General features: G+C 43.5%; 1 protein-coding gene across 4 annotated transcripts in view; it reads left to right on the top strand.

The window, feature by feature from the left end:
• PCDH19 (protocadherin 19) overlaps positions 1 to 22,831 on the top strand; it is a 194,080-nt gene that overhangs the window by 106,184 nt on the left and 65,065 nt on the right. For 2 of the 4 annotated variants that reach the window (XM_073589852.1, XM_073589850.1), the window contains exon 4: positions 15,133 to 15,302. In XM_073589852.1, coding sequence (XP_073445953.1) covers positions 15,133 to 15,302 — 170 coding nt within the window. Of the gene's footprint in view, positions 1 to 15,129; positions 15,303 to 22,831 lie in introns of all 4 variants that reach the window. The other 2 variants (XM_073589851.1, XM_073589849.1) reach the window with 1 other exon arrangement.

The raw sequence follows: 22,831 nt of genomic DNA, 5'->3' as shown, positions 1-22,831 counted from the left end.
AGTTGATAAGAGGGCCCCAACTATCACGTGTCCACATAGAACGTGTCTTCTTTATGTGGCAGCCGGACTTTTTGGGCCCCTCCAGACTCCTGCTTCTGCCCTTATATGTTCACCTCTGGTGGGATCTGTTGGGAATTTCTTATTACTCCCCCAGTTTGCCGATTATAGGGACTAAGAAATTAGAGAAAAACAGCGTTACATTATAAGATATCTTGTAATACAAGGTAACAAACCATCAGCCATTAATTAAAGGGATATTCCCAACTCATACATTTATGGCAAATCCATGTGATAGATGATAACTTTTACATTTTAGATTGACGGGGGTCCAATTTCTTGAAAGGCAGTGCGCCTGATGAGCACCAGTATGTTCATTGCCAGTTCAGTGCTGAGCTCTGTAGTTCCATAGGGGATGGATAGAGCTACATACGTAAGAAGCCCCCCATTTTGGCAATTGTTGGGGGTCTCAGTGATCAGATGCACACTAATCTATTTTTTGTCACCTTTCCTCTAGAATAGGTGCTGAGTCTTGTGGCCGGAATACCCCTTTTATGTTCTTATATTTAGATCAGAGTTTGGACCCCCATCAATCTGTAGCTCATCTCCTTTCCTCTAGGATAGCTGCTGACTCTCGTGGCCAGAATATCCCTTTAAGGATCTTCTATTTCTTCCACTCTTTTGTATCTCATCACTTTGTATCAGCTACTCACTGAGCACAAGACACAATGTTTCCTATTAACCCTTCATATACCAGGAGAGCACACCACCTCACTGCAACCTTCATTACCTGTAATAGTGGAACTACAACTCCCAGAATGCTCTTGTGACACATAACAATGCAGACAGTGAGAGTGCGTTGTAGACAGACAGGTGACCCCACATTATGTGTGACATGGAGCCTGTGAATGGCAGAGGACACGCTCTGCCGAGAATCCCACAGGTGCATTGTGAGCGAAGGATGTGCGCAGACACCACACCTGCTCTGCAGACACAGCGCCATTGTCAGCACCAGCCGAGCAAACACCAGGCAGGAATGTGAGAGCAAACAGCGCCCGGTGCAGCGCAGGGGCCGCCATTGTCAGGGGGATTTATTCTGCAAGAAAAGACTCTGCTTCAAAGCAAAAACTAAATGATCTTCAAAGAGTCTCTTCCCCGCGACTAATTCCAGGTCTGGGATCCATGTGCTGAGGCTTTATGGCTTCTTGCACGCAAACCTGTCCAAAAAGGGAGCGCCGGCTGCTCCAATCCTGCTGGGAGGATGTATCAGAGGGGAGTTTGTCATCAGTTTGTTACAAAGGATTTCAGGTGAAACCAACATGTGATATAAAGAAGTTTCCACAATGCAGCCAGACCGATGACAACCTCAGCTCTGCTACATCCGCGATCAATACCTTTATAGTTTGTCATCTGTTATCTATCTATGTTTGGCACAACCCCATGCCGAGACTCTCTATAACCTGTGTACAAGTGACTGGAAGAAGTGATTGACGAGACGGGCGGTCACCAGATACTGATGACGGAGGAGACGAGCGGTCACCAGATACTGATGATGGAGGAGACGGGCAGTCACCAGATACTGATGATGGAGGAGACGGGCAGTCACCAGATACTGATGATGGAGGAGACGGGCAGTCACCAGATACTGATGATGGAGGAGACGGGCAGTCACCAGATACTGATGATGGAGGAGCCGAGCAGGACGATCATCAGACATCTGCTGACTGCCCATCACCTCTATCATCAGTATCTGGTGACCACCCATCACCTCCATCATCAGTATCTGGTGACCACCCGTCACCTCCATCATCAGTATCTGGCGTCCATCCATCATCTCCATCATCAGTATCTGGTGAGCTCCCGTCACCGCTATCATCAGTATCTGGTGACCGCCCATCTCTTCCATCAGTATCTGGTGACCGCCCGTCTCCTCCATCAGTATCTGGTGAAAGACAGTCACCTCCATCATCAGTACTGTATATTGTGACCGCCCGTCGCCTTCATCATCAGTATCCGATGACCGCCCGTCACCTCCATCATCAGTATGTGGTGACCACCCATCACCTCCATCATCAATATCTGGTGACCGCCCGTCACCTCCATCATCAGTATCTGGTGACCGTCTGTTGCCTCCATCATCAGTCTCTGGTGAGCTCCCGTCACCTCAATCACTTCTTCCAGTCACTTGTACACAGGTTATAGAGAGTCTCGGCATGGAGTTGTGCCAAACATAGATGGATAAGGTATCTGGTGATCGCCCGTCTCCTCCATCAGATCAGGTATCTGGTGACCGCCCGTCACCTCCATCATCAGTATCTGGTGACCGCCCATCGCCTCCATTATCAGTATCTGGTAACCGCCCGTCACTTCCATCATCAGTATCTGGTGACCGTCCATCTCTTCCATCATCAGTATCTGGTGACCGCTCATCACCTCCATCATCAGTATCTGGTGACCGCTCATCGCCTCCATCATCAGTATCTGGTAACCGCCCGTCACTTCCATCATCAGTATCTGGTGACCGGCCATCTCTTCCATCATCAGTATCTGGTGACCGCTCATCACCTCCATCATCAGTATCTGGTGACTGCCCATCGCCTCCATCATCAGTATCTGGTAACCGCCCGTCACTTCCATCATCAGTATCTGGTGACATGGCCAACTCTTCCATCATCGGTATGTGGTGACCGCTCATCGCCTCCATCATCTGTATCTGGTGTCCGTCCATCCCTTTCATCATCAGTATATGGTGACCGCCCGTCACCTCCATCCTCAGTGTACGATGACCGGCCATCTCTTCCATCATCAGTATCTGGGATGTGATTTACATTTTTCTTTCCTTTAGTCACTTTGTGGCTTAGGCCGGGATCACACTGGCGATTTAAACGGCCGAGTTTCGCATGGTAATACACGGCGCTGCCGCCGGGACTCAGGAGCGGGGCATGCGGCCGCATAGCAATACATGGAGCTGCACGCCCCGCTCATGAGTCCCGGCGGCAGCGCCGTGTATTACCATGCGAAACTCGGCCGTTTAAATCGCCAGTGTGATCCCGGCCTAATAAGTAAAAAAGAATAAACTATCTGAAGCTTCTGATCTGAAGCTTCTGACTCTGCAGCATTTTTCCACCCCTGCCTAAGACTTTTACACATGATTGCATAAACTGTATATAATTACCATAGAATTTTCCTTTTTTCTGTTGTGAGTTAGATGTAGCTGATGGTGGTGGTTGTAATAATGATGGTGGTGGTTGTAGTGAGGGTTGTGGTAGTGATGATGATGGTGGTGGTTGTAGTGATGGTGATGATTTACCGATGTGACTATATTTTGGTGTCGTTTTCTCTGTGATCAAAGCTGCAGATTTGTCCGGACGTTTCTTTATTCCGCAGATTTTTCTTTTACAGTTTTTTTTTTCTGATCTTTGAAAACAAGAACTTTTATATTCCTTTTCTCTACAGTTTCTTCATTTTTTTATGAGGTCTCTGAGCTCTTGGGTGCAGTAGTATCTCAGCCCATTCTTCAGAGCTGCGGTGAATGGTAGGTGGTCGCCCTGGTTTCTATGGATACAGAGAAAAAGAAGAAAAGTCTCTGCGAGCTGTGTTCAGTACCGCGCCAAAGGCTCCTAATGTATCTAATCCTACCTTGTGTGATACTGTCTGCTGAGCTGTGTATCTAATCCTATCCTGTGTGATACTGACTGCTGAGCAGTGCATCTAATCCTGTCCTATCCTGTGTAATACTGACTACTGAGCTGTGTATCTAATCTTATCCTGTGTGATACTGTCTGCTGAGCCCTGTATCTAATCCTATTCTGTGTGTTACTGTATGCTGAGTCGTGTATGTAATCCTATCCTGTGTGATACTGACTGCTGAGCCGTGTATCTAATCCTATCCTGTGTGATACTGACTGCTGAGCCGTGTATCTAATCCTATCCTGTGTGATACTGCCTGCTGAGCCGTGTATCTAATCCTATCCTGTGTGATACTGCCTGCTGAGCTGTGTATTTAATCCTATCTTGTGTGACACTGTCTGCTGAGCTGTGTATCTAACCCTATCCTGTGTGATACTGTCTGCTGAGCTGTGTATCTAATCTTATCCTGTGTGATACTGCCTGCTGAGCTGTGTATCTAATCCTATCCTGTGTGATACTGACTGCGGAGGCGTGTATGTAATCGTATCCTGTGTGATACTGACTGCTGAGCCGTGTATCTAATCCTATCCTGTATGATACTGACTGTTGAACCTTGTATCTAATCCTATCCTGTGTGATACTGACTGTTGAACCTTGTATCTAATCCTATCCTGTGTGATACTGACTGCTGAGCTGTGCATCTAATCCTCTTCTGTGTGATACTGACTGAGCTGTGTATCTAATCCTGTCATGTTTCGTAACGTCTGCTGAGTTGTGTATCTAATCCTATCCTGTGTGATACTGCTTTCTAGGCCGTGTATCTAATCCTATCCTGTGTGATACTGACTGCTGAGTTGTGTATCTAATCCTATCCTGTGTGATACTGACTGCTGAGCCGTGTATCTAATCCTATCCTGTGTGATAATGTCTGCTGAGTTGTGTGTCTAATCCTATCCTGTGTGATACTGACTGCTGAGCCGTGTATCTAATCCTATCCTGTGTGATACTGTCTGCTGAGATGTGTATCTAATCCTATCCTGTGTGATACTGCCTGCTGAGCCGTGTATCTAATCCTATCCTGTGTGATACTGCCTGCTGAGCTGTGTATGTAGTCCTATCCTGTGTGATAGTCTGCTGAGTTGTGTATCTAAAACTATCCTGTGTGATACTGCCTGCTGAGCCGTGTATCTAATCCTATCCTGTGTGATACTGACTGCTGAGCTGTGTATCTAATCCTATCCTGTGTGATACTGACTGCTGAGCCGTATATCTAATCCTATCCTGTGTGATACTGACTGCTCAGCTGTGTATCTAATCCGATCCTGTGTGATACTGACTGCTGAGCTATGTATCTAATCCTATCCTGTGTGATACTGTCTGCTGAGCTGTGTATCTATTCCTATATTGTGTGATACTGTCTGCTGAGCCGTGTATCTAATCCTATCCTGTGTGATACTGCCTGCTGAGCTGTGTATCTAATCCTATTCTGTGTGATACTGACTGCTGAGCTGTGTATCTATTCTTATTCTGTGTGATACTGACTGCTGAGCTGTGTATCTAATCCTATCCTGTGTGATACTGACTGCTGAGTGTATCTAATCCTATCCTGCGTGATAATGACTGCTGAGTTGTGTGTCTATTCCTGTCCTGTGTGATACTGACTGCTGAGTTGTGTATCTAATCCTATCCTGTGTGATACTGACTGCTGAGCTATGTATCTAATCCTATCCTGTGTGATGCTGTCTGCTGAGACGTGTATATAATCCTATCCTGTGTGATACTGACTGCTGAGCTATGTATCTAATCCTATCCTGTGTGATACTGTCTGCTGAGCTGTGTATCTATTCCTATATTGTGTGATACTGTCTGCTGAGCCGTGTATCTAATCCTATCCTGTGTGATACTGCCTGCTGAGCTGTGTATCTAATCCTATTCTGTGTGATACTGACTGCTGAGCCGTGTATCTAATCTTATTCTGTGTGATACTGACTGCTGAGCTGTGTATCTAATCCTATCCTGTGTGATACTGTCTGCTGAGCCGTTTATCTAATCCTATCCTGTGTGATACTGCCTGCTGAGCTGTGTATCTAATCCTATTCTGTGTGATACTGACTGCTGAGCCGTGTATCTGATCTTATTCTGTGTGATACTGACTGCTGAGCTGTGTATCTAATCCTATCCTGTGTGATACCGACTGCTGAGCCATGTATCTAGTCCTCTCCTGTGTGATACTGACTGCTGAGCTGTGTATCTAATCCTCTCCTGTGTGATACTGACTGCTGAGTTGTGTGTCTATTCCTATCCTGTGTGATACCGACTGCTGAGCCGTGTATCTAATCCTATTCTGTGTGATACTGTCTGCTGAGCCGTGTATCTAATCCTATCCTGTGTGATGCTACCTGCTGAGCCGTGTATCTAATCCTATCCTGTGTGATACTGTCTGCTGAGTTGTGTATCTAATCCTACCCTGTGTGATACTGACTGCTGAGCTGTGTATCTAATCCTATCCTGTGTGATACTGACTGCTGAGCTGTGTATCTAATCCTGTCCTGTGTGATACTGTCTGCTGAGCTGTGTATCTAATCCTATCCTGTGTGATACTGACTGCTGAGCTGTGTATCTAATCCTATCCTGTGTGATACTGACTGCTGAGCTGTTTATCTAATCCTATCCTGTGTGATACTGACTGCTGAGCCGTGTATCTAATCCTATTCTGTGTGTTACTGACTGCTGAGCCGTGTATCTAATCCTATTCTGTGTGTTACTGACTGCTGAGCTGTGTATCTAATCCTATCCTGTGTGATACTGACTGCTGAGCTGTGTATCTAATCCTATCCTGTGTGATACTGACTGCTGAGTTGTGTATCTAATCCTATCCTGTGTGATACTGACTGCTGAGCTGTGTATCTAATCCTATCCTGTGTGATACTGCTGAGCCGTGTATCTAATCTTATCCTGTGTGATACTGTCTGCTGAGCTGTGTAGCTAATCCTATCCTGTGCGATACTGTCTGCTGAGCTGTGTATCTAATCCTATCCTGTGTGATACTGACTGCTGAGCTGTGTATCTAATCCTATCCTGTGTGATACTGACTGCTGAGCTGTGTATCTAATCCTATCCTGTGTGATACTGACTGCTGAGCTGTGTATCTAATCCTATCCTGTGTGATACTGACTGCTGAGTGTATCTAATCCTGCGTGATAATGACTGCTGAGTTGTGTGTCTATTCCTGTCCTGTGTGATACTGACTGCTGAGTTGTGTATCTAATCCTATCCTGTGTGATACTGACTGCTGAGCTATGTATCTAATCCTATCCTGTGTGATGCTGTCTGCTGAGACGTGTATATAATCCTATCCTGTGTGATACTGACTGCTGAGCTATGTATCTAATCCTATCCTGTGTGATACTGTCTGCTGAGCTGTGTATCTATTCCTATATTGTGTGATACTGTCTGCTGAGCCGTGTATCTAATCCTATCCTGTGTGATACTGCCTGCTGAGCTGTGTATCTAATCCTATTCTGTGTGATACTGACTGCTGAGCCGTGTATCTAATCGTATTCTGTGTGATACTGACTGCTGAGCAGTGTATCTAATCCTATCCTGTGTGATACTGTCTGCTGAGCCGTGTATCTAATCCTATCCTGTGTGATACTGCCTGCTGAGCTGTGTATCTAATCCTATTCTGTGTGATACTGACTGCTGAGCCGTGTATCTGATCTTATTCTGTGTGATACTGACTGCTGAGCTGTGTATCTAATCCTCTCCTGTGTGATACCGACTGCTGAGCCATGTATCTAATCCTCTCCTGTGTGATACTGACTGCTGAGCTGTGTATCTAATCCTCTCCTGTGTGATACTGACTGCTGAGTTGTGTGTCTATTCCTATCCTGTGTGATACCGACTGCTGAGCCGTGTATCTAATCCTATTCTGTGTGATACTGTCTGCTGAGCCGTGTATCTAATCCTATTCTGTGTGATACTGTCTGCTGAGCCGTGTATCTAATCCTATCCTGTGTGATTCTACCTGCTGAGCCGTGTATCTAATCCTATCCTGTGTGATACTGACTGCTGAGCTGTGTATCTAATCCTATTCTGTGTGATACTGTCTGCTGAGCCGTGTATCTAATCCTATCCTGTGTGATGCTACCTGCTGAGCCGTGTATCTAATCCTATCCTGTGTGATACTGTCTGCTGAGTTGTGTATCTTATCCTACCCTGTGTGATACTGACTGCTGAGCTGTGTATCTAATCCTATCCTGTGTGATACTGACTGCTGAGCTGTGTATCTAATCCTATCCTGTGTGATACTGTCTGCTGAGTTGTGTATCTAATCCTATCCTGTGTGATACTGACTGCTGAGCTGTGTATCTAATCCTATCCTGTGTGATACTGACTGCTGAGCTGTGTATCTAATCCTATCCTGTGTGATACTGACTGCTGAGTTGTGTATCTAATCCTATCCTGTGTGATACTGACTGCTGAGCTGTGTATCTAATCCTATCCTGTGTGATACTGACTGCTGAGCTGTGTATCTTATCCTACCCTGTGTGATACTGACTGCTGAGCTGTGTATCTAATCCTATCCTGTGTGATACTGACTGCTGAGCTGTGTATCTAATCCTATCCTGTGTGATACTGTCTGCTGAGTTGTGTATCTAATCCTATCCTGTGTGATACTGACTGCTGAGCTGTGTATCTAATCCTATCCTGTCTGATACTGACTGCTGAGCTGTGTATCTAATCCTATCCTGTGTGATACTGTCTGCTGAGCCGTGTATCTAATCCTATTCTGTGTGATACTGACTGCTGAGCTGTGTATCTAATCCTATCCTGTGTGATACTGACTGCTGAGCTGTGTATCTAATCCTATCCTGTCTGATACTGACTGCTGAGCTGTGTATCTAATCCTATCCTGTGTGATACTGACTGCTGAGCTGTGTATCTAATCCTATCCTGTGTGATACTGCTGAGCTGTGTATCTAATCCTATCCTGTGTGATACTGTCTGCTGAGCTGTGTAGCTAATCCTATCCTGTGTGATACTGTCTGCTGAGCTGTGTATCTAATCCTATCCTGTGTGATACTGACTGCTGAGCTGTGTATCTAATCCTATCATGTGTGATACTGACTGCTGAGCTGTGTATCTAATCCTATCCTGTGTGATACTGACTGCTGAGTTGTGTATCTAATCCTATCCTGTGTGATACTGACTGCTGAGCTGTGTATCTAATCCTATCCTGTGTGATACTGCTGAGCCGTGTATCTAATCTTATCTTGTGTGATACTGTCTGCTGAGCTGTGTAGCTAATCCTATCCTGTGTGATACTGTCTGCTGAGCTGTGTATCTAATCCTATCCTGTGTGTTACTGACTGCTGAGCTGTGTATGTAATCCTATCCTGTGTGATACTGACTGCTGAGCTGTGTATCTAATCCTATCCTGTGTGATACTGACTGCTGAGCCGTATATCTAATCCTATCCTGTGTGATACCGACTGCTGAGTTGTGTATCTAATCCTATCCTGTGTGATACTGACTGCTGAGTTGTGTATCTAATCCTATCCTGTGTGATACTGACTGCTGAGCTGTGTATCTAATCCTATCCTGTGTGATACTGCTGAGCCGTGTATCTAATCTTATCTTGTGTGATACTGTCTGCTGAGCTGTGTAGCTAATCCTATCCTGTGTGATACTGTCTGCTGAGCTGTGTATCTAATCCTATCCTGTGTGTTACTGACTGCTGAGCTGTGTATGTAATCCTATCCTGTGTGATACTGACTGCTGAGCTGTGTATCTAATCCTATCCTGTGTGATACCGACTGCGGGTATTGAATTCTATTATGTATGAATCTATTAGGGAATATGTTCTATGTCTTCGCCCTGAAGTATAACCCTTATCGTGTGCTCCGTGTGTGGAGTAGTCATTCTCTCCCCATTTCCACAAACCAATATCTCTTCTCTATTATTCAGTGACAACAAGATCAAATGGGAATCAGGTGACAAAATGATAAATCCGCTGAGATTTAGAGCCGCCAACGCTGCGAGTAATGCGGGAATCAGTGAGCACTCAACCCAACGTCCACCAGCCGCTATCAGAGCCACAAATAATCCATCGGAAGTAGAATATACGACCCGGGCCCTGCTGTTATTATGGGGCACTGTGGATATCACTGTTATTATGGGGCATTGTGGATATCTCTTTTATTATGGGAGCACTGTGGATATCACTATTATTATGGGGCACTGTGGATATCACTTATTATGGGGCACTGTGGATATCACTATTATGGAGCACTGTGGATATCTCTGTTATGGGGCACTGTGGATATCTCTGTTATGGAGCACTGTGGATGTCACTGTTATTATGGGGCACTGTGGATATCACTATTATGGAGCACTGTGGATATCTCTGTTATGGAGCACTGTGGATATCTCTGTTATGGAGCACTGTGGATGTCACTGTTATTATGGGGCACTGTGGATATCTCTGTTATGGAGCACTGTGGATATCTCTGTTATGGGGCACTGTGGATGTCACTGTTATTATGGGGCACTGTGGATATCTCTGTTATTATGGGGGCACTGTGGATATCACTGTTATTATCAGGGCTGTGGAGTCGGAGTCGTGGAGTCGGAGTCGGTGCTCATTTTGGTGGAGTCGGAGTCGGAGTTGGAGTCGGTATAAAATGGACCGACTCCGACTCCTAAAATATATAATAAATTGGGTACAGTAATTCAATGCAGGATGTGCTGAATATTTTTTCATAGGAGTTTGGGAAAGTTATGAAATGTCCTATAAATGGCTGTTCTATTCCTGATCTAAGGCTACATTCACACACAGCGTTTTTCCTGTGTTTTTTGAGGATACGTTTTTCAGCTGCAAAAGCAGATCAGCTTTTTAAAAAACCGCATCACCTGAAAGGTTTTTGAGCTCATAGATAATGTTTTCAATAGCAAAAGCAGATTAGAAATCTGCTCTATCTATCCATTTATCCATATCTGTCTATCCATATCGTATCTGTACCAAAAAGAATGAAAACCGGGTAGTACACCAATATATATTCTGTTCTATCTAAATATCTTGATTATTGGATCATAAAAATGATTAAATGTCTGAGGTTCACATTGTACTACAATAAATTTTTCACTTAAATATAAGCAATATGTGTGGGAGTCGGAGTCGGAGTCGGTGTAAGGGAAATTGAGGAGTCGGAGTCACAGGTTTGGCTTACCGACTCCACAGCCCTGGTTATTATGGAGCGCTGTGGATATCACTGTTATTGTGGGGACACTGTGGATATCACTGTTATTATGGAGCACTGTGGATATCTCTTTTATTATGGGGGCACTGTGGATATCACTTATTATGGGGCACTGTGGATATCACTATTATGGGGACACTGTAGATATCACTGTTATTATGGGGGCACTGTGGATATCACTGTTATTATGGGGCATTGTGGATATCTCTTTTATTATGGGGCACTGTGGATATCACTATTATTATGGGGCACTGTGGATATCACTTATTATGGGGAGCACTGTGGATATCTCTTTTATTATGGGGGAACTGTGGATATCACTGTTATTATGGGGACACTGTGGATATCACTGTTATTATGGGGAGCACTGTGGATATCTCTGTTATTATGGGGGCACTGTGGATATCACTGTTATTATGGAGCACTGTGGATATCACTGTTATTATGGGGGCACTGTGGATATCACTGTTATTGTGGGGACACTGTGGATATCACTGTTATTATGGGGCACTGTGGATATCACTGTTATTATGGGGGCACTGTGGATATCACTGTTATTGTGGGGACACTGTGGATATCACTGTTATTATGGAGCACTGTGGATATCACTGTTATTATGGGGGCACTGTGGATATCACTGTTATTGTGGGGACACTGTGGATATCACTGTTATTATAGAGCACTGTGGATATCACTGTTATTATGGGGCACTGTGGATATCACTTATTATGGGGCACTGTGGATATCACTATTATTATGGGGCACTGTGGATATCACTTATTATGGGGCACTGTGGATATCACTATTATGGGGCACTGTGGATATCTCTGTTATTATGGGGGCACTGTGGATATCATTGTTGTTATGGGGCACTGTGGATATCACTATTGTTATGGGGCACTGTGGATATCACTATTGTTATGGGGCACTGTGGATATCACTATTATTATGGGGCACTGTGGATATCACTATTATGGGGCACTGTGGATATCTCTGTTATTATGGGGCACTGTGGATATCTCTGTTATTATGGGGCACTGTGGATATCACTGTTATTATGGAGCACTGTGGATATCACTGTTATTATGGGGCACTGTGGATATCACTGTTATTATGGGGCACTGTGGATATCACTGTTATTATGGGGGTACTGTTATTTGATGCTATAGTTACTGTTACCGACTCTGTTAGACTTTGTGCACACGTTGCGGATTCTGCTGCGGATCCGCAGTGTTTCAGGCTCTGCAGGTCCGCAGCAGATTTAGCTGCGTTGTACAGTACCATTGTTTTCAATGGTCGACTGAAAAACGCTGTGCACATGCTGCAGATTTTTCCGCGCGGATTTGCTGTGGGTTCGAATTCGCAGCATGTCAATTCTTTGTGTGGAATCCGCACCGGTTTCACTCCTTCTCCATTGAAGAGGTGTGAAACCGCATGGCTAAACCGCTGGCTAATCCGCAGGTAAACTGCAAGTCTTTTGACCTGAAATTTTACCTGCGGATTTTTCCAAATCCACGCGGAAAAATCCGCAGGAGCAAAATCTACGTGTGCACATAGCCTTATGGAATGCTGCAGTTTGTGTTTGTCATTGTTATGTGGCACTCTGGTTGTCAATGATTGGCATTGTTAGGCTATGTGCCCACGTATTGAAACACAAAAAGAAAACACAGAATGACAAATGTGCAGAAATACCCTGCAGTAACAAATATGACAGTAGTCAGCAAGTGCTGGTAAAAAGATGGCAACAAATACAGGGTATTTAGTCGATACTTTTTTTGCAAAAAAATGTATACCAAGCTACTCCACCTCGTCAAGGTAATCCTTAATGGAGCAGTCCCTATCTAATGTATTTAAAACCTGCAATTTGTGTTTGTCATTGTTATGTGGCACTCTGGTTGTCAATGATTGGCATTGTTAGGCTATGTGCCCACGTATGCAGAAAATTTCTGCTTCAAAACCGGACACCTTCCCTGAAAACGCGCGTTTTATTTCCGCACGTTTTTTGCGCGTTTTTGCTTAAAAACTGCGCATTTTTTATGCGTTTTTTCCGCGCGTTTTCTGACTCATAGAAAATAGCAAAAACGCAGACTTTTCCGCAAAATTAATGAGCATGCTGCGTTTTTTACCGCAAAGCTTTTTTTTTTCCGGAAAAAAACGCATCAATGTCCACAAAAAGAATGTCCACAAAGTGCGGAATTCATTTAAAATGAATGGGATGCTTCTTTTATGCGTTTTTGAAGCGTTTTTACCATGACAAACGCTTCAGATATGCTTAAAAAACACTTACATGGGAACACAGCCTACTAGCCATCAGCTCTGTGCTATATACGCAACTGACATTAAGGGTATGTGCACACATTGCGGATTCTACCGCGGATCCACAGCGGATTTGGCCCTGCGGGTGCGCAGCAGAATCTCCTGCGTTGTACAGTACCGTTAAAGTCAATGGAAATTTAAAAACGCTGTGCAAATGTTGCGGAAAAATTCACACGGAAACGCATTAAAACTGCAGCCAAAATGCATCAAAAATGCACCTGCACTTTCTGCCTAGAGCTGTGGTTTTTGTGCAGAAAAATCCACGGGAGAATCCGCACTGTGTGCATATAACCTAAGGCACAATGTTTCCTATAGCGGCAGAACAGTATCCGATAATATCAGCCATGGCATGTGAAGTCCTACTTCTGATCTCATCTGTGCTCTTTGTTATGGAGAAGCACTTGTAAAGCTCGATAGAGCACAACACCCTCAGCTCTGCTACATTTACATACAGTTACATACATGCAACGAACCGAACATTCACTGTCTACCTCTCACACACCACCTCCTCACCTCGCCCCCTGTCTGTCGGTGTTCCCCAAGGCTCTGTCCTAGGACCGCTACTATTCTCCATCTATACCTTCGCCTTGGGACAGCTCATAGAATCCCACAGTTTGCAGTATCACCTCTATGCCGACGACACACAGATCTACCTATCTGGACCCGACCTCACCTCCTTACTGACTGAAATCCCACAATGTCTGTCTGCTATCTCAGCCTTCTTCTCTGCTCGCTTTCTCAAACTGAACATGGACAAAACAGAATTCATCATCTTCCCCCCATCTCACTCTACCCCTCCACCAGACCTATCCATCAATGTCAACGGCTGCTCTCTTTCCCCAGTCCTGCATGCCCGGTGCCTTGGGGTGATCCTCGACTCTGCACTCTCTTTCAAACCACATATCCAAGCCCTCGCCTCCTCCTGCCGCCTCAAACTCAAAAATATTTCCCAGATCCGCTCATTCCTCAACCACGAAACCACAAAAACACTAGTGCACGCTCTTATCATCTCCCGCCTCGACTACTGCAACCTCCTACTCTCTGGCCTCCCCTCTAGCACTCTGGCTCTGCTCCAGTCCATCCTACACTCTGCTGCCCAACTAATCCACCTGTCTACCCACTATTCCCCAGCCTCCCCCCTATGCCAGGCCCTTCACTGGCTTCCTATTGCCCAGAGGATCCAATTCAAAACCCTAACCATGACATACAAAGCCATCCACAACCTGTCTCCTCCATACATCTGTGACATGGTCTCTAGGTACCTACCCGCACGCAACCTTCGATCATCCCAAGATCTCCTTCTCTACTCTCCCCTTATTTCTTCCCACAACCGCATACAAGACTTCTCCCGTGCTTCCCCCATACTCTGGAACTCCCTGCCGCAACACATCAGACTCTCACCATCAACGGAAACCTTCAAGAAGAACCTGAAGACCCACCTGTTCCGACAAGCCTACAGCCTGCAATAATCCTCGGTCTACTGAACCACCGCACGACCTGCTCTACCCTCTCCTACTGTATCCTCACCCATCCTTGTAGACTGTGAGCCCTTGCGGGCAGGGTCCCCTCTCCTTATGTACTTGTGTGTCCCTTGTCTTACACATGTTTATTATACTTGTCTATATTTCCCCTTTTCACATGTAAAGCGCCATGGAATAAATGGCGCTGTATAAATGCATAATAATAATAATAATAATTTGTCTGGAATATTTATTAAGAAATAGACCTAAAATAAATGAATACAAAATGTTTCTGGTGGTCCCTGTGGAACGTTGTGGCCCTTAGTTGGAGCGCTGGTCTCGTCACATAGAGGTGATGACACCTCAGTGTGCGCCATCACTTCAGGGATGGACTATTACTTGCTATAGACTGGAGTCCGCACAGGGGGAGCTGACTCTAAATCATTGTTGTTTCTTCATCCCAGCAGTTCAACCTTCAAGGACTTAGAGGGAAATAGTCTCAAGGACAGCGGCCACGAGGAGAGCGACCAGACTGACAGCGAACATGACGTCCAACGAGGCTTGTACTGTGACACTGCTGTCAACGACGTCCTCAACACCAGTGCCAATTCAGTGGGGACTCAGCAGACAGAACAAGGTACCGTGCACAACATGGCGGGGACTTCTGTCTAATATCTAAAAAGTAACAGTATCTGCAAGGACAAAGCCCAGATATCAAAAGCAAATCCGGTCACATCAGCCAGAAAAACTAATGAGGCAACAATTAATCCCGAGTTACATGGTGAAGACATCGCAAAAAAAGTTGCCTTATTACAGTATGCTCTATAAAATATCCTCTTACCTCCCACCCCCACCCCACTAACAACTCCCCTCACAGATCTAAAAGTGACAATGGCATATAGCCCAACAACAATAATGCTGTTTTTTATGTACCGTAATTGACTAGGACTATTATAATACTGCCCCTATGTACAGGAATATAACCACTATACTACTGCTCCTATGTACAAGAATATAACTACTATAATACTGCCTTTTATGTACAAGAATTTAAATACTATAATACTGCCCTTTATGTAGAGGAATATAACTACTATAATACTGCCCCGTATGTGCAAGAATATAGCTACTATAATACTGCTCCTATGTACAAGAATATAACTACTACAATACTGCCGCTAGGTAATAGAATATAACTACTATAATACTGCCCCTATGTACAGGAATATAACCACTATAATGCTTCTCCTATGTACAAGAATATTACTACTATAATACTGCCCTCTATGTACAATAATATAACTACTATAATACTGCCTACTATGTGCAAGAATTTAACTACTATAATACCACTCCTATGTACAAGAATATAACTACTACAATACTGCTCCCTATGTGCAAGAATATAACTACTATAATACTGCCTCCATTGTAAAAGAATATATCTACTATTATACTGCTCCTATATTCAATAATATAATCTCTAACAGCCTAGAAAATAAAATACATGTACACACATATACATATACACACAATTCTATAATACCACCTATGTACAATAATATAACTACTATAATACTGTCCTTTATGTGCAAGAATATAACTACTATAATACTGCCCCAATGTACAAGAATATGACTGCTATAATACTGCCCCTATTCACAAGAGTATGACTAACAGAATATTGCTCATATATACAAGAATATATATACTATAATACTGCCCTATGTACAAGAATATAACTAGTATAATACTGCTCATATGTACAAGAATATAGCTACTATAATACTGTCCCTATGTACAAGAATATAACTACTATAATACTGCCCCCTTTGTATAAAAATATAACTACTATAATACTGCTGCTATGTACAAGAATATAACTACTATAATACTGTCCCTATATACAAGAAAATAACTGCTATAATACTGCTCCTATGTACAAGAATATACCTACTATAATACTGCCCCCTATGTACAAGAATATAACTGCTATAATACTGCTCCTATGTACAAGAATATAACTACTATAATACTGCCCCTATGTACAAGAATATAACTACTATAACACTTCCCCTATGTACAAGAATATAACTACTATAATACTGCTCCTATGTACAAGAATATAACTGCTATAATACTGCCCCTATGTACAGGAATATAACTACTATAATACTGCCCCCTATGTACAAGAATATAACTACTATAACACTGTCCCTATGTTACAAGAATATAACTACTATAATTCTGATCCTATATACAAGAATATAACTACTATAAAGTTACTCCTATATATCAGAATATAACTACTATAATACTGCTTCTATGTACAAGAATATAACTACGATAATACTGCTCCTATGTACAAGAATATGACTACTATAATACTGCTCCTATGTAAAAGAATATAACTACTATAATACTGCTCCTATATACAAGAATATAACTACTATAATACTGCCCCTATGTACAAGAATATAACTACGATAATACTGCTTCTATGTACAGGAATATAACTACTATAATACTGCCCTTATATACAAGAATATAACTACTATAATTCTGCCCCTATGTACAAAAATATAACTACTATAATACTGCCCCTATGTACAAGAATATAACTACTATAATACTGCCCCTATGTACAAGAATTTAACTACTATAATACTATACCTATATACCAGAATATAACTATTATAATCCTGCCCCTATGTACAAGAATATAACTACTATAATACTGTTCCTATGTACAAGAATATAACTACTATAACACTACTCCTATATACAAGAATATAACTACTATAATACTGATCCTATATACAAGAATATAACTACTATAATACTACTCCTATATACCAGAATATAACTATTATAATCCTGCCCCTATGATCAAGAATATAACTACTATAATACTGCCCCTATGTACAAGAATATAACTACTATACTACTGCCTCCTATGTACAAGAATATAACTATTATAATCCTGCCCCTATGTACAAGAATATAACTACTATAATACTGCCCCTATGTACAAGAATATAACTACTATAATACTGCTCCTATGTACAAGAATATAACTACTATAATACTGCTCCTATGTACAAGATTATAACTACTATAATACTGCTCCTATGTACAAGAATATAACTACTATAATACTGCCTCCTATGTACAAGAATATAACTATTATAATCCTGCCCCTATGTACAAGAATGTAACTACTATAATACTGCCCCTATGTACAAGAATATAACTACTATAATACTGCCTCCTATGTACAAGAATATAATTACTATAATACTGCCTCCTATGTACAAGAATATAACTACTATAATACTGCCCCTATGTACAAGAATATAACTACTATAATACTGCCTCCTATGTACAAGAATATAATTACTATAATACTGCCTCCTATGTACAAGAATGTAACTACTATAATACTGCCCCTATGTACAAGAATATAACTACTATAATACTGCCCTCTATGTACAAGAATATAACTACTATAATACTGCTCCTATGTACAAGAATATAACTACTATAATACTGCCCTCTATGTACAAGAATATAACAACTATAATATTGCTCCTATGTACAAGAATATAACTACTATAATACTGCCCTTATGTACAAGAATATAACTACTATAATACTGCCCTCTATGTACAAGAATATAACAACTATAATATTGCTCCTATGTACAAGAATATAACTACTATAATACTGCTCATATGTACAAGAATATAACTACTATAATACTGCCCCCTATGTACAAGAATATAACTACTATAATACTGCCCCTATGTACAAGAATATAACTACTATAATACTGCCCTCTATGTACAAGAATGTAACTACTATAATACTGCTCCTATGTACAAGAATATAACTACTATAATACTGCTCCTATGTACAAGAGTATAACTACTATAATACTGCCTCCTATGTACAAGAATACAACTACTATAATACTGCCTCCTATGTACAAGAATATATCTACTATAATACTGCCCCTATGTACAAGAATATAACTACTATACTACTGCATCCTATGTACAAAAATATAACTACTATAATACTGCCCGTATGTACTAGATTATAACTATTATAATCCTGCCCCTATGTACAAGAATATAACTACTATAATACTGCCCTCTATGTACAAGAATATAACTACTATAATACTGCTCCTATGTATAAGAATATTACTACTATAATACTGCCCCTATGTACAAGAATATAACTACTATAATACTGCCCCTATGTACAAGAATATAACTACTATAATACTGCCCTCTATGTACAAGAATATAACTACTATAATACTGCCCCTATATACAAGAATATAACTACTATAATTCTGCCCCCTATGTACAAGAATATAGCTACTATAATACTGCTCCTATGTACAAGAATATAACTACTATAATACTGCTCCTATGTACAAGAATATAACTACTATAATACTGCCCCTATGTACAGGAATATAACTACTATAATACTGCTCCTATATACAAGAATATAACTACTATAATACTGTTCCTATGTACAAGAATATAACTACTATAATACTGCTCCTATGTACAAGAATATAACTACTATAATACTGCTCCTATGTACAAGAATATAACTACTATAATACTGCTCCTATATACAAGAATATAACTACTATAATACTGCCCCCTATGTACAAGAATATAACTACTATAATACTGCCCCTATGTACAAAAATATAACTACTATAGTACTGCCTCCTATTTTATTGTGTGACTGTGTTTTCTCTTGATTGTGCATTTGTCGTGCTTTGTGATATTACGTTATGGAGCGTTCTCTCCCGTCACTCACTTCTTCCTCGGTTTTCAGTAACACTTGGTGCATTGATCCCTCTTTTCCCCGATGTCTGTGGGATCACAGATTTTCGTCACCTCCTTTTTGCTGTGATTTGTAGCGGTTACTGGGAGATTTACTAATTTTGCTCGGTATAAACCGTTTCTCTGGAGATTTCTTCTATAACAAGTCACATTTGGTGATTTTTTTTCTGTGTTTTTTTTTGCTCATTGTAAATGATTAGAATTTATTGTTGACATTTCCGCGGTTTCAGCTTTTTCTCTCCTTATTGAATTGGTAACACTTTGCCTGGAGGACGGCAGGAAAGGCGCAATAAATTAAATCCATTTATTAAGATCCGATGTGGCCCTGATGCTTGTTATACAACATTTTAATGGCTCCTTGCACAATATTACCGCCTGAAGCCGAGGAAGTGTTTCTAGGAAAAAGGGGCAATTATCTGTAAAGACACATTCGGTCTGTAATGTGTCCCCCATACTCCGCTCCAGCAGATTTCCAGCCACATTGGATGTAGGATTTCAGTGGGTTTATACAGCTGATGTGTATTCTCTAGGGCCCAAGACAAATGGGGACTAGGCTCTGAGTTAAAGGGGTGATCCCCCTTTTTTTTTGGGGGGTGGGGGGTGGATGACCCATTTTTGTGGTGTGACTGCTGCACCCCATCCTCTGTTACGTCCATGAGCAGTGAAGCCTCTCATATGGTAACGGTGACAATAACGCACCGTTATATTTGGGCGCTATAGTGTCTGCCGCAGCTCATCGGAGGGGTTACATCTAAACGTGCCATGATACAATGTACACCGGACTGAGGAGTTGCTTGTCGATACTTGTGATGATAATGGCTTCCATTAATCCAGCATGTGAATTAAAGGGTCAACTATTGATTCTTTAGCTAAAGGCTCCATAAATTTGCAACATTTACCGGCTGTAAGTTGCAATGTATCCGGCGTCCGTCCGCTGGACAGATGGACACTGGTAACCTTATACTGTACTGGGGATCGATCTGTGTGGCCCCCGGACATGGACTTCCCATCTGAACGCCTTGTACACGGTCATTTACCATAAGGAGCAGATATATATATATACCCTTGTGCGTCACACGGAGTGAGGTTTCATGTTCCTGAGCAGAGGAAGCCTTGGGGACTGGAACGGCCACGACATCGGTCATCTGTGTTCTGATCTCCCGGCTTCTGGGGAAAGTTTAGGACTTGACACTTAGTCTTTGTTTTCTTAATGATCAGACATAGAAGACGGCGAGGATCCGATGTGAGCGGCCACCATGACATGGCGCCTTCTGCATTCATTCAAGTGAATCTGTTTTTTTCTTCAAATCCACTGTCAGGTGTCAGAATTGCTGCTTTTTGGAGTTTTTTCGGTTCCAGGGTGCGAGTTTAGGGCTCTGTGGGAATGTTCCTGCAAGTCGGATACAAAGCAGATTTTCTGTCTGGATTTTCCGGATTCAGAATCTGCTGTTTTGCAATCCGGATCTGATTTTATGAATTCTCATCCCATTATGGCGGCTCTGCACATTGTACCGCGGCGCCTCTGCGCATTGTACCGCGGCGGCTCTGCGCATTGTACCGCGGCGCCTCTGCGCATTGTACCGCGGCGCCTCTGCGCATTGTACCGCGGCGCCTCTGCACATTGTACCGTGGCGCCTCTGCACATTGTACCGCGGCGCCTCTGCGCATTGTACCGCGGCGGCTCTGCCCATTGTACCGCGGCGCATCTGCTCATTGTACCACAGCGGCTCTGCGCATTGTACCGCGGCGCCTCTGCGCATTGTACCGCGGCGCCTCTGCGCATTGTACCGCGGCGCCCCTCGCATTGTACCGCGGCGCCTCTGCGCATTGTACCGCGGCGCCTCTGCGCATTGTACCGCGGCGCCTCTGCGCATTGTACCGCGGCGCCTCTGCGCATTGTACCGCTGCGGCTCTGCACATTGTACCGCGGCGCCTCTGCGCATTGTACCGCGGCGGCTCTGCCCATTGTACCGCGGCGCCTCTGCACATTGTACCGCGGCGCCTCTGCACATTGTACCGCGGCGGCTCTGCACATTGTACCGCGGCGGCTCTGCACATTGTACCGCGGCGGCTCTGCACATTGTACCGCGGCGGCTCTGCACATTGTACCGCGGCGCCTCTGCACATTGTACCGATGCGGCTCTGCACATTGTACCGCGGCGGCTCTGCACATTGTACCGCGGCGGCTCTGCACATTGTACAGCGGCGCCTCTGCACATTGTACCGATGCGGCTCTGCACATTGTACCGCGGCGGCTCTGCACATTGTACCGCGGCGGCTCTGCACATTGTACCGCGGCGGCTCTGCAGAATTGCGATGCAAAGGTTGAAATCTGCAGTATATCCACAACATCAGCCAATCAATATATGCAGATATTTGCTGCAGAATCTGCATGGCGACATTGTGTAGCAAATCCCCCCTGTGTGAACGCAGCCCTGATGGCTTCCATGACCAGACAGTGTTTTGCACACACCGTGTCGTCTGTTTTCTAGGCTCTGTAGATGGAGGTTGGGCAGTCTTCCTTTTGTGCCCTATTCGGGTGCTGAGCTCCGCTGCTCAATACGTCCCTGTGATAACCTAGAGCCGCGTTCACACTGGTGCCTTGCGCAGCCATTGATTTGTGGCTGTGCACAGAATATCAGCTGCTCCATGACCGAGAACATGAATGCACATATACAGGCAGCTCATGAGGCTGCTCCGAGGCCCTTGCACACAGGTTGTTCCTGTGCGATGGGAACCTGTCAATGTCGCCGCACAGCGCTGTAGTGAGGAAATCCTCTGCTATTGATCCGCCGGCTGCTGTATTTTGTGTTTTGGACTTTCTGCGTATCATCGGGGTCAGGTTAGTAACGCTGCACCTGATGATCGATGGCGGCTCCTACGCCTGCTCTCCAGCTGGAGGAGGGAAGCGGCCATACTTCACACTAATCCTATCGATCCTTTCTCATCACTCAGCAAACGGAAAGTTACAAAAACACTAATCTGGTGGCGGCAGGTGGAGCAGACTTTAGTGAAGCCCACGGGGCAACAAGCTTCTATATCATGAGAAATGCGAGAGTATCGCCATCTTGTAGCGCAGCAGCTCAGCCATGCAGCTCTCACTGCACAGGTGGACGTGTATTCATCTGATGTGTGAGCTCTGAGAAATCAGCCTGGAGTGCCCGGGGGGCGTGTCCGTGTGCGGACACGCCCTCACGGCTCTGCCACGCTAATGCATGACAGCAGACCTGTGGATGTTCGGACTGGTGGGGTTCCACCGAACTTTAGTCCAAAGTTCATTTTGTGTGCCAGA

This window comes from Dendrobates tinctorius, unplaced genomic scaffold, assembly GCF_039654945.1.
Source record: "Dendrobates tinctorius isolate UK_male_01 unplaced genomic scaffold, ASM3965494v1 ptg000114l, whole genome shotgun sequence".
Taxonomy (NCBI): domain Eukaryota; kingdom Metazoa; phylum Chordata; class Amphibia; order Anura; family Dendrobatidae; genus Dendrobates; species Dendrobates tinctorius.
Note: the sequence above shows the minus strand (reverse complement) of the source record. Positions and strands in the feature narration are given on the sequence as shown.